Genomic DNA, 14,398 nt, shown 5'->3' on the forward strand with positions numbered 1-14,398 from the left:
GAGAGAGGTGAAGGTAGAAAGGAGGGTGGGGAGAGCAGCGCGAAAGAAGAGAGGGAAAAGAAGAGGCGCGTGGTGGTCGTGGTGGCGCGGTAGTGGACGAGAGCGAGCGAGCATCCAGATCTGTCGCGTGCTGCGTCGCTCTGGGATGGGACGGAACCGGGACGACACGGTATGAAGCGGAACGGGACGAAACGGGACGACGGCTACTACTACAACTACGAGGCGGGATGGGATGGATGCTGCGGGCCCGTGTGAGTAGCGAGTCGAGTCGATCCCCGCGCGCTGGTATTGGTTTCACTCTCGGCTGCTGCCGGCCCGTGTGCTGGTGTGTCGGTCTGCTGTTCGATCTCTCTACGAGAGCGAACCGAAGAGCGTGCCCGAACCGAGCCGGAGAAGAGAACCGCGGCACTCGTTCAGTAGTTTCTCGGACGCCGCACCGGCACCATCCGACCTACCAGATAACCCCGGAGTTGCCGGACTACCCCCGACCTCGTAACAACACCGACAGACATCGCGATCGCGGCACTGGATCGTTGGTTCCGAGGAATCCGATCGAAATAAAGAAGCTCGGGTCAAGATCGATCGCAACCGACCGGTGATCGTTTTGCCAAATTTTCTTCACGCAAGTGTTCACGTCGTCGTCGTCTTCTTCGTCGTCGTCGTTGTTGTTGTTATTGGTTGTTGTTGGTCTTGTTGTTCTTGTTGCTGTTGTTGCCCTATTTTTCTTCCCCACGCGCGGTTGATCGGTGTCGGCGCCGATCGATCGTCTCGCGAAATCGTCCGAGGGTGCGGGATCGTTGGGATCAACCGGCGCGGCGCGGCGGCAGCGGCGGCGGTTCACCCGGTCGACACCGCTTCGAACCGATCGAGTGTCACACGGCGAGGAGCTGCTCGGAGTGGAACATAGTCTTCTCCGGTCTCTCTCCTCGTCCTCTCTCCCCGTACGGCTCTCTTCTTCTCTTCCTCTCTCTCCCGCGGTGGTTGGTTGTCAGCGGAGCATCGTACCACACGAGCGTCGCAAGGTGTTTTCCATCGCGGTGACGAACGTGTTCTCCTCTCTCGGCCAACAAATTGGAGGAGGTCGTTCTCTGTGTTTCGCGCGAGAAAGAAGAGGAAGAAGAAGAAGAAGAAGAAAAAGAAGAAGAGGAGGATTCGCTGGCGGCCGGAAAGCCAGCGGCGCGCGGGTTTTCGCGAATGTCGTCTACGTGGTCCGCGGTCAGTGGTGAGAAGTGGTGGCAGTGATTCGACCCGCGAATATTTTCGCGTAAGAAACTCCGCGCGTGATTACGACCCTCCGCGACTCCGGAAGGATACGCGGCTCCCACGGCACGCGGCTGGCGGGAGGGAGGGGAGGGCGGTCAGTGAAAGAGGAACAGTGATATAGACAAAGACAAGAGGATAGGAGGAGGAGGAGGAGGAGGAGGAGGTGGTGGCGGTGATGCTGGGAAGAGAGGGAAAAAGAAAGAGAGAGCGAAACCCGTTAAGGCGGTACGAGTAACGTGTCGGTAGAAGTTCTTGCGATTGATAGAGGGACTAAGAGAGAGGGACAGAGCGAGGCCGACGAAGGTAATCGGTAGCATCAACCTGCGTGCTTGAACAAAACCGATTAAAGACGAGCAAGCGAGCGAGCAACGATCCTCTCGCCTCCTATGTCGCTAATGCCGTCGTTCTAGCGGATACCGAATTGTCGCGGCCGATCCTCGTCCAGGATCGTTCGCGGTTGCGACGAGTACCCTCGGCGAGATACCACCGGGCAACAGGAAGTCGACGGCGGCGATCCGGTCTCTCGTTTGCATTCAGGATCCATCGAACGTCGCCTCGATGCTACCTCGTAAACCAATTCCGTGGTTTCCTATTTTCGCAAACAAGCCGTTCTGACTGGCGCGATCCGATTCGCGTTGACCACGGGACACCGTGCGAGCGGTTGTCGTCGGTTAATCGGACGGGGACGATCGGGTTAGTCGCGATCGGAGGGGCTGCCGAGGCGGTCAGTGCAATAATGCGAGAGTACCGAAAACGCTGTACATGGACGGTAACAGCGGACCAGCTGCCGCATCATCGTCGCCTACCGGGAACCGTCCAAGAACAGTGTCTCGACGCGGCACGAAACTAACCGAGGATGAGGTGGACTCCCATTGTAGAGCATAGTCTCCTCCTTACCAGCGACGGCCTGCACGACCAATCGAAGAATCGCGTGCCGTGGTTTTGATTCATCGGCGAACGCGTGGACGCGACCAGCGAGACAAGATCGAAATCATCGGAAGGGACGCGCGACCACGGCGACGACGAAAACAAGGACGAGGAAAAAGAAGAGGAAGAGGAGGAAGTGGAACGAGCTAGCCGAGGAACGAGTAACGCGAACGTCGGCCGAGGAAAGTGTACGAGATATTAAGGAACCAACAAGAAGAGAACGGTGCCGTGTAGATCGGAAGGAGGGCTCGGAAAGGAGTGTGGATGAGACCGTCATGCCCGCTGAGATCGACACGGGCGGGCCAAGGGTGCTGCACTGTGATTACCGTGCCGTCTGCCCGATACCGATCGTAACCTTAGCTTCCGCCGAGTCTTCCCTGCGCCGCGAAAATAGACCCGTTCGACCGTCCATCGTACGCCGACTACCGCCGATCAATCCGACCGAGGATGGACCCGTGAACTGCCGGCTTCATCGTTGCTCCGGCTTCATCCCCCGACGAGTCCCCTCCGGATTCAGAGGGTCCCGAGAGACCGTGCAGTCCCGCAGCAGGCTCGGCGAGCCTCCTAAGAAGGCCAACGAGCCGGAAGCTTGCGATCCCAAAGACCTTCGGCGGAATGTTTCCTGTCCGGAACAGTTGGAGCGCCGGTTGCGCGACATCGCCACCACCACCACCACCACCACCATCGCCGTCGCCGTCGCCGTCGACGAGCTCCAGGGGCACAGGAACGTGTCCCCGGTGAAGGACACGAGGTCGAGCCGGAGATATCCAAGGGGTCCGTCGAGGACACGCGACAACGATGTCGGGGATTCGCGGGACGGGGAACGAGGGTGCCACTGCTGCTCGAAACGCGACTTCTCGGCCGAGAACTGGCCGCAGGTTCGGGCCGCGGATTCTGCCCGAATAGGGGAATCGCTGTTCTCTAGTCAGTCGAACGAGCCTCGGGCTTGGACGGGCCGGACCTATGAAAAGCTCGTCTCGACCGGCACGCTTCCGTCCTTGGCTCCCGAAGAGAGGAACGCGCGGGAGGAGGAAGAAGAAGAAGAAGAAGAAGCGGACGGTACGAATTCCTGGAGACGCGTGTCGCGCGTACCCAAGGTCGAGCAGACCGATCGCCAAGACCTCGGGGACGAGCAAGAGCCCGCGAGGTGTTCCCGGGCCAGAACGAGGAGGAAGAAGAAGAAGAAGAAGAGACGCGAGTGCACGAACATCCGGTCCTCGTGCTTTCAGTTGGCCTTTCTCCTGTTCCTCGTCACGTTCGGCCAGTGCGGTCTTCGTAAATCGAGTGTGTTCAACGGCAGTGCGAAAACGAGCAGCACCGGATTGAGTGTCCTGGCGATCGGCACGGTTATTAGTGCAGTGAGTGCCGCGCCGGTTGATTTAATGGGTGACACCGGCGTCAGAGCTGAACGATCGGCCAATTTGTCGCACATTACCGGCGCGTCTCGAAAAATCCAGATGTATATCAAGAATCGGCATCTTCAGATCTTGCCGGACGGCACGGTCAACGGATCCAACGACCACACGTCCGACTACAGTGAGTACACGTGATCATTTCCATTTTGTTAATTAGCCGTGTTGACCGCGACAGAGACGCGAGTAACTGCGAGCCCAAGATCGGGCGAAACTGCGAGCGAGCCGCTGCGATCACGAGCGAGCGTGCGAGTGAGCGCGCGCTCTCTCTCGCCACTGCTACTGGAACGATTGACCCTCTTCGTTTTGTTGGGCTCGCACATCCGCATGCCTCGATTCAGGTTTGATCGATGTTCAAGATTGACGCGGCTTGTACAGTTTTTCTCTTATTTTTCCGTAGATAGGCAGGCCTCCGTTTCGTTCCCTTATCCTGAATCGACGATTCGAGGTACAGCAACGCACGAAAAAAATAAAAGTCCCCGCGGTTTGCAAGCGACGAAGTACCGATTTGCTCGCGAACTCGCGCGCGGTTCGTACCTTTCGGCACGGAAGTTTCTGGTTCCGCTGCGTCGCTTGTTTCTCCGGGTTTTTTGTCAATCGAGATACAGCAACGGCCGACAAAGTGGTTCTGCGGCAGCTAAGCGATACAGGAGCGATTAGCTCGCGAACTTGCGCGAGGTTTACACCCTTCGGACAGGGTTTTCTAGTTAAACAGAATCGCTTGTTCGTTCGCGTCTTTGTTAATCGATTGCTCGATGATCAGCAACAAGGCGAAAAATAGAATTTAGCCGCGGTGTCCGGCTAAGTGTCGAAAGATCCATTAGCTCGTAAACTCGCGCGCGGTCTAAACCCTTCGGTGCGAGATTTTCTGTTTGCACGGTGCCGACTTTTTGCTAATCGATGAGCAAAGGTGTAGCGGTGATAGAAGTAATAGAAATTTTCTGCGGTCTCGAAGCGATGAAGGATCGATTAGTTCGCGCAACACGCGCGCAGTTTACGAGGATTTTTTGTTTGCACAATACGGCTTGTTTGTTCGCGTTTCGGTCGAGGCTCGCGCGATCCGAACGAAGAATAAACAGGGACTCCGTCGAACCAATTGTCATTCAACTCCGTCGTTATAAATTCATAAACGTTCTGTATGCGTTGCGTGGATGTGCCACACTGTTTTCTTCGATGCTTCAATGTTTCTCTTGACCATCATCGCCAGGGTTAATCGTAAAGACGAGGTATTCTTGAATTCAAATTTCTAGACCTACGCGCAAGTGTCTAGAACATTTGTTTTTCGAACCAACACTCGACCAGCTGTTCTCTGTATATTTTTTTACTGTCGACAGTTACTGTGTTTTTGCTGTAAGCAGCATTTGTTTAAATTCAGAGGGAAAAATAAGACGGATCATTTTTAGTTTATTCATATTTCAGTCGTGTTTAATCAATAGACTGCGGATTTTATACATTTCTGGCAAAAATGAGTTGATCAAGTACGGAACAGTGGAAACATTTAAAGAATTTAAAAATAGTCTATCACATTATTTTTGACCGAATCAAATAGTTATAGAATGAAAGAAATGTCTAGGCTGTTTCTGTATCTTGCAGTTAATGCAGGCAACTTTTATATTTCATACAAATCCGCAGTCTATTAATCAACGATAGCCAAAAAATAGCCAAAAAATTCAGATTTAATTCAACAACTTTTGTTGGGTAAATTGAACTCGACGAAGTGAGAAACGACGTATACTCGCAAATTTTATGATTAGGAAACTTTATAGATTTTTTCTTAAATATCTATCTACTAAAATATCAAATAATATATATATATATATATATATATAGATAGTAGTAGACAGGTATTTAAGAAAAAATCTATAAAGTTTCCTAATCATAATGAAATATCAAATGATTTTCAATACTTAGATCTGAAATTAGTACGTTGCAAAACGTGATAAGTGTGATTTTCTTAATCTTATACTGCGCGAATTTTAAAGCTGCGAAAAATTCAGAATACTAAAAATAAATGGTCAACGATCACATTTTTCGTATTTTATCTAGGCAAACTGAGGAAGGGCGTAGCTCGATTTCGTCGGAAATCTAACATAGATTTTTCCATTCGATCTCGCAATCTATCATTCGTTCTACTCGCTGATAAAACGTTCGTATACAGCGTCGACTCGCTGGATATCACTGTACAACAGATCTTTCCACAATTCGGATTGGGCATAGACTTTTGTTAGAAAACGTTTTTAATTCCTACTTTCATCAAAGAATCTTTAAAAAATTCATTCTTGAAACTAAATGGATCAGTTGGGTCTGATTCTTTGTTTTACAATTACTCTTAATACGAGACATTTTTTAATGAACTTTTTTTTACAAACGAACCGTTTCATATTTCATAGATTTCTTTTCATCGAATTCATACAGAAGATTTCAAACGAACATTCCGATCAATCTAATATTATAATAAAAAGTTATAAGTTTAGTACATATATGTACATTTTATTATAGAAATTATACAAAGTTCTAACATATACATTATTGTCATTGTTATAAAACAATATATATTAGTAGTCATTACAGTATTACAAGTCACATTACAGTATTAGTAGTTATTACAGCAATTACAAGTCACTGACTTATTTATTCAGCATAAACGGGTTAAAAATGCCCTTTTAATTTCTCTACAAAAATTCATAATAATAATAAAAAGTAATAATAGAATAATAATAAAATAATAATAAAATAAAAACAATGATTACAACGCAAACTTAAACATCATAGTTTCTAATAACATTATAATATTAATTTTTTAATTAATTAAAATCATCGCACTCCATAGTTCTCAAAAAGATAATCACTTTATTACTCGTACGAAACGAATAAATAAAGTATCGTGCAGCAAGATAAAACCAAAGCTATCGAATGACGTATGAGACACAAATGTTAGCCAATTATCATGCGAGAAATTCAAATCGAAATTAAAACCGCACGAACTTACGGACCGAGAAGTCGCGTCAATCATTTAAAAAAATTTTTAATGAAACATTTTCAGGGAGAAGCACGTCAATTCCGTGCGATGTGCTCGAGTTTTTGGTAACGGTTTCGCAACCAACATCAACCCTAATCGTTAGATGTACTAAATGTCCCGGTCCGTTGTCGTCGACGCGACTACGTCGATGTGACGTTGACCTTATTTCGAGACTCCGCTTCGAACGTTCGATGCCCCAACATCCATGATTGCGCATACGAGACGAATCGAATCGTGGAATTCTGACATTCCATGCAGCCGGTGTGCGTCATCGAGTCGCTCTGATCGAGATAATGCCACTAGGGAATTTGGACGCCCGCACACTGTGCAACGGATCGGGCAAGAATTGCCTGGAACTTGCGCCGATAACTCGGCGAACTTGTCCGTGAGTCTCGCGAAAGCGAATTCGAGACACTCGGACAGGCCGAGAAGTTTATTCGCTCATGTTCGAGATCGAAACTGATCGGCTCCGTCCTTGCAAATGTGCTATATTGCTTTTAAATAAAACCTATATTCGATGTTACTTCCAAATGTATTCGTTGATATATTTCATGTTGAATTTAAATGGAGCTTTTATCGAAATCATTTTCAAAAGATATATTGTTCATGTAAATGACTTATGAGGATGCTACGGGAAGATTAAGATATGTGCAACTGTTTTTGGATCATTTAATATGTATTAAAATTATTCAAAATTATTTCAAATTAGTATATTATACTGTTTGTATAATATATTATTATATTGTTTATATAATATATTATTATACCTTTTGTATACTATATTATTATACTATTTGTATAATGTATAATTATACTGTATGCATAATATATTATTATACTATTTGTATAATATATAATTATACTGTTTGTATAATATATTATTACAATTTTGTATATTATATTCCCATTTTGTTCAATAACTGGATAATGGACAAATTCATGACATATCACAAGTTGATAATTAATGAACATAATTTATCAAAAGATATTTATTAGAAACAGTTATTAAGTTTAGTCGAGAAAAATATTGCCTGGTGTTAGGATTTGTTTAAACGGATTTATCATATTTCTGTTATTTTATATTATATATATTTTATATATATTATTTTATTATTTTATATATATATATAAAAAATGAGATTACTAAGTTACTCCTGTTTTTTGCAACAATTATACAATAATGCAACAATGTTATAAAATAACATAAATATAATATATATATACATATTATTATTATATATTATATATATATATATATGTTATTTTGTTGTATAATTGTTGCAAAAAACAGGAGTAACTTAGTAATCTCATTTTTTGTAATGAACGCATAAAATCCGCAATGCAATTATTATTAGCGTTGTTTGATCGAAATGGTTTCCGGTGTCAATTTTAAAGATTGGGAAAAGTGAAGAATGTATCGTCATTGAAAAATTAAGCATTCGACGGTGGTTCGTTTGGACGGATCGATGAAAGAAGGGGTGTTTGTTGCGCGGTCTTAATCGAATCGGCGAAATTAACAGGAGAATGCGATCAGGACTGTGACTGGGCCGAGAGAGCTGGTCCAAGAATATGCTGCCTAGTACATGTAGCTCTTAACTAGTCCGCACTAACATTTGAAGCGTCAATAGTCTGTCGGTAGTGGTTCTAAATTCACGTCAGCCGATCGAAGTTTCTTTTTTGAAACCAGGGTGAATACCTGAGCGGCACTAGTGAACTATCGTGTCACTGTCTCGTTTATGCGATCGCTCGTGTCACAATCTCGCGATTCGCTTCACCTAACGTAGTCAGACATAATCCTCTGACCGTGAACAGTTCCACAGACGATTCGACGTTTATTAATTTCGTGCTCGAAGAACGAAGAATGAATAAACAAAAGCGTTCGTCGTAGTCATTTTCAAACGTTGGAAGAGGAATTCGTGTAATATGAAACAAATTAAACGTTACGTAAACATATTGGCGTGAATAATTACATACTCGAAGTAACTTTTACACCTTTAGTGATATTTAAACAAATATCTAACGATATATCATTTTTGTACATTTCTATTTTCTATTATTTGTAATATAGAAATATAAAAATACAATTTTCTTTCTTAGTTTTTGTTTAAATGTCTGTAAAAATGTTACTTTGAGTTTATAATTATTCAAAGGGCTGTTGGTGGTCTCCTTTAATTGAAACACCTTATACATTTAAAAAGAATTGAACAAAACATTATATTTGTATATTTTTATATGAGAAATAATAGAAAATAGAAATATACAAATACGATGTTTTGTTAAGTTTTCGTTTAGATATCGGTAACAACATCAAAGTTACTTTCAGTTTATAATTAAGCATACCCTACTGTAAATCAAAGATAAAAGGAATTAGTATGGAAGTTCTCATGGGAGTATTATACTTGACTTTTTTTGATAACATGGCGTGATCGAGACATGGATACACAAGGTCTTGGCGCAACAAGTCTTGTGATCGAGGAAACCTTTCTCTGCCGTATGCCATAATTCATAGAATGCAAATTGTTATGCGTTCACGAAAATTGATTTGGAAACATTCATTGCAGAAAGTTTAATGTAACAATTATTATTGTCATTTTTCACTTCACATTTTCGAATTCTCACCGAGAAAGATGAAATTATTGTTTTATTTCTCTTTAATGTCCAATTTTTTATTTATTTTTGCCGGCTATTAGTTACTGCATCATCTTACTTAGTGATGGTTTATAAAGAATAGCATTTGTTGAGAATATTGAGAATTTTATATTTTGAATTGGCAATGTGTATTGCATTAAACATTTATAATGAATCGTCGATAAAAGATTGTATCATAGAAAGAAGTGACCTTCACCTAATCTTAATACACCCACTTAAGAATTCTGTATTGAACAGTTATTAAATTGTTGATGAATAAAAGTAGTTAATTTATTTTGTCTGTCTTGAAAATTAATACACGTCAATATAAACAATACGTGTATAACAGTGTTCAAAATATAATAACAAAAGAAGGTTTTCGATTAAATAATACGGATCTATGCTTGTCAAAAGACTTTATTCAAACAACAATTTAATTTTAATATAATTTAACCAACAATTTATTCTGAATTTAATTTAGCCAACAATTTAATTTTAATATAATTTAACCAACAATTTATTCTGAATTTAATTTAGCCAACAATTTAATATTATTATAATTTAACCAACAATTTATTTTGAATTTAATTTAGCCAACAATTTAATATTATTATAATTTAACCAACAATTTATTCTGAATTTAATTTAGCCAACAATTTAATATTATTATAATTTAACCAATAATTTATTTTGAATTTAATTTAACCAACAATTTATTACGGATTCAATTTATCCTACAATTTCTTTGTGTATAAAGAAATGTATAAATGTTAATATACACAGACTTTTTCTGAAATTCTGTGTAATCATTATTTGTATCTATCTTAATTAAACAGCAGCAGAAATATTCACCTAACACTGCAAATTTCTGAGTAACGAGTCTTTTGATCGAGTTAATTTTTCCTCCGATTCAAGGTGGCAATTAAAAACAGATTGAGACAGTATATCTAATCACCGTATCGTTTACGGTGTTACAGAAATGACGGAAAATATTGTACACGTTTCGCAATTCGGGCGTGGATAATAATACCTTTAACACATTCGATCTACTAATCCCACAGATCCAACAAGAGTTCTTGGCCTTGTTTCCGATAATAGCGGCGGTACCCTTTCACGAAACACTCGCATAAGTTTCCTAACGATGACGGGGAAGAAAGTCTTGTAACTTCAACTTCTTGTCGATGTTTTACGTAAGAACACGAAGAGCGACGCACAATTCGTGCGACAATACTTCTACGATGCCATAATCTTACTGCAACGATAAATGACTAACAATTAAACCATTAGCTACGACAATGCCTGTGTTACGTAATTAAAAGCACAATCGACTATTTTCGTCGAAGACATTACGTGTGGTATAATCCTAAGTTTCGAAGGTAGTTCGAAACTTCGGTTTTCTTTTTTATTGTTAACAATTTCCTCTTCCTCGTGCTTCGTTCGATAATGTAACACAGTCTCTTCGAACGACTTAATTGTCATTTGTATATATCTTGCCAAAATACTTCTCGCTTGCCAATAGTGATCGCGCGTTGCCTGACTCAGTGACTAACTGATCTATTTTCGACACTCTTCCGGTGTTGTTTTTAACACCTTATATTTTGATTTGCTTGGGCCGTGTGTCTTTCCTCCCCCCCCCCCACCCCCGGTGAAAATAAAATGATCCTTTGAGCGTCGTTTTAATTTTTTCCTGTCGCGGATCAAACCCACGCGTAAGCTGATTTCCGATGCTGAGAAATCGATGACTTCATTTCGATAATTCCGTCGACAAATTCAGCAACTTTTACACGCAGTCAAGTAACATAAATGTACTTCATCGGATCGGTGAAAATTAAATTTGTATCAATTAATTGAAGACGTTCTTAAATTCGAAAATTCTAATGTCGATTTTCATTCGAATGAAAATACTAAATAAAATAATAATGAATAGATTTCAATTTAAAACCAACCAGCCTGTAAAAAAAATTAATTTCAAGTGAATTTTAAGATCAACGTATACAACTTTGTAAAACTTAACAATTACAGCCATAAATCTACACTGTTAATTAAAATCATTGCTTTATATGCAATTAGCATTCATGATAAAGTATAAAGAGAATATGAAATATAACCTTAATTTTAAACCAACTGAATTACACGTAAATGGTTTTACACCTTGTGGATTTCGCGCGTTAAAGGCGTTTCGCAAATCTGCGGAAAGCAACGGCGACACATTTATGAGTGCTAATTATATTTGTACTTTATTGCCGGGTTAATCAAATTAGTAATTGGTTAGTCTGGTTCCCGCAGAATTATTGGAAATTTAAGCAGCATACTCGTTCCGCTGAAAATGGAAGATTCTGGGACGAAGACGTACAACAAGCCCATGATACCGGCAATGCATTATAATTGTTGCATGTTCGCTGATCACAAGGTTGCTGATTTGCGGTGTACCACAAATCATATCAGAAACGATTTAACCAACTTATCGATTTATCTTAATCGGATAAAATGAAAGACATTGTTTTAAGAAATCATTGGAGCAATTTGCTCCGAGTAAAACTCTTTCCTTCAAACTTTCATCTTTGAAAGATTATTGTTCCGATTCATCTAATATTGTTGCGAAAGACTGCTGGTCTGAAATTAAAAAAAACGTGAAAGTTCTTTAATTAGTATGAAATCGTATCGTAATTCGTATGAAATCGTATCACTTCTTCCTAAATTATAAATAAAAGTTTTGTTTACAAGCTGAAGGAAAATTCAGGAGAATTTACTGTACTTTAAAATTCGATTATCGATTTTTCCGTTTCATTAAACTTCGGAGTCCTAAAGAATAGAAAAAAAATAAATTAATAATAATATTAGTATAATATATATAATACTAATATTATTATTAAATAAATATATATATAATATTATATATATTATAATATATATAATACTAATATTATTATTAAATAAATATATATATAATATTATATATATTATATATATATTATAATATATATAATATTAGTATAATAATATTAGTTGTCTGGCATGTTGTCGGGCATATACTAAATGCGTACTCAAAATTTTAAATAAAGAATAATAAAGAATAAAGAATATGCAAAAAGGAAATGATATTTTCAAAAGTTCGCACTAGAATGCCCCGTTGAAACTGCGGTTTCGGCAGCTCACGAGGAGCGTGTTTCCAGTGAAATCGATTTTCGCTGGCCTAGATGATCGCTGGAAAAGCCGGCGGGTCGATTAATTCCATTGGTTATTAAATCCTTGAATTCCTTCACCTTGACAGCCAGATCCATCAAGCGTAAGGGCAATGCTGCATCAACGTCAGTGGCACTAGGAGCTCTCGGTATCGGCACTAACCAATTAAACCGGCCGTTTCCTTTTTCCCTCGACGGAAAACTTTATCGAGCGTGTCCCGTTAATAAATATTTGCCGATTAAAAATAAATTGTTACACGAGACGTGCTTGTTCCTCATAAATATTCATGGAAATGCTATGATTATGATGTTCGCCGGAGAGTTAGTTCCTCGTGTTTCGAGATGATTTAATTGCGAGCGAAAACCGTCTCGCGAAACTAGTTCGACGATCGGCTAGTTTCGACTGCCGGGCGGATTGAGCAATTCGAGCGTTAATGGAAATTTTTCGAGCGTCCGAATATTACGTCCGTTCGTGTTTCACTGCACGATTATGCCACTAAGATGTGACGAACAAGCGAAGAAGTACAAACGCTTCGACCGACAACGCCGAGAGACCGTTCATTACGATCGGGATCGAGGAGGTACCAACGTTTTACTTCCGATCATCGTCATTCGCAATCGTTTCTGCTTCTAACGATCGTTTAATATATCACTTAAACTATACTGCAACGGTTGCGTTTAATCGACAATAATTTTTGAATTAATGTTGTTACTTGTCTTGCGTCCGGGAAACAGGACGAGGAGGGTTTCGAATTTACTGCAATGCTTTCTGTGCGTTTCTGCTATTTTTTTCATTTCGTTCATTAAAGTTTCCCAGCCAAAGTACGAGCGCAATTAAAGGATTTAGTACTAGTATAGTTGATTGAGTCCGTATTAGAGTATCCGTTTAACACATTAAGCGCCATGATAGTCACCGGTGACTCACACTGTATTTTCCATTCGGATCTCGTCAATTACCGATAACTGATGCTGTACAATTAAGAAATAGGGAATAGGATCCATATCAAAAGAAATTTTAACGAGAATTATTGAGACGCAGTATTCGCGGGTTTCGCAGAATCACATGACGCGGATTAAACGGAGAGGAAGACAAAACAGGCTTAGCGCTTAACGCGTTAATAAAAGTATACTGAGCATTAGTGTCATGTATACCAATAAGTAATTGATTGAATTCATAGTTCAACGTCGATTCTACGAAACATATATGTTTAGTAGTCGTTGTAGTAATTAACGTTGCTCGTGTCTTAATTCAGGATATGGAGCAACGCGTTTTGCGATTTACTACATCTTCCTCTGATTTTTCATTTTGGTCGTCGAAATTTTGTTGCAAGAATACAAACACGGTTAAAGAATTTAATACCATTCTTCAGTGAAACCAGTCCATAATAGAGCATTCGTTTAATGTAAGTAGACTGTGCGTCACTGTCATGTTCACCAGTAAATATAATTAATAATAATATTAATAATTATTAATAATATTTCTCTGATTTTTATAATTATGAATAATATTTCTCTGATTCTTGTAATTATTAATTATATTTCTCAGATTTTTATAATTATGAATAATATTTCTCTGATTCTTGTAATTATTAATAATATTTCTCTGATTTTTATAATTATGAATAATATTTCTCTGATTCTTATAATTATTAATAATATTTCTCTGATTCCTGTAATTATCAATAATATTTCTCTGATTCTTATAATTATTAATAACATTTCTTTGATTTTTAAAATTGTTATAATAACTAATGTGCGTTTCTCTGATTTTTTTCATTTTGGTCGTTGACATTTTTGTTGCAAGAATACAAACGCGGTTAAAGAATTTTGACATCGATGCACAGTCAGTCCATTTTCGTTAAACGAATTCTCCAGGTATCTCGAAAAAATTGCGAATTTCTCGAGGCACGAAACGGAAAAGAATGCGTACGCCGGCAATTAAACTTAATTCAACGTAGCTGCAATGT

General features: G+C 40.2%; 1 protein-coding gene across 1 annotated transcript in view; it reads left to right on the forward strand.

Moving 5' to 3' along the window:
* The window catches only part of LOC117222457 (uncharacterized), a 316,385-nt gene continuing 301,987 nt past the window's right edge, over positions 1–14,398 (forward strand). Inside the window, exon 1 of the mRNA XM_033474154.2 lies at positions 1–3,726. Within this exon, the coding sequence (XP_033330045.2) occupies positions 2,466–3,726 (1,261 nt within the window). The 5' untranslated portion in view covers positions 1–2,465. The remainder of the gene's footprint in view (positions 3,727–14,398) is intronic.

Source organism: Megalopta genalis, chromosome 5 (assembly GCF_051020955.1).
Source record: "Megalopta genalis isolate 19385.01 chromosome 5, iyMegGena1_principal, whole genome shotgun sequence".
NCBI classification, from domain to species: domain Eukaryota; kingdom Metazoa; phylum Arthropoda; class Insecta; order Hymenoptera; family Halictidae; genus Megalopta; species Megalopta genalis.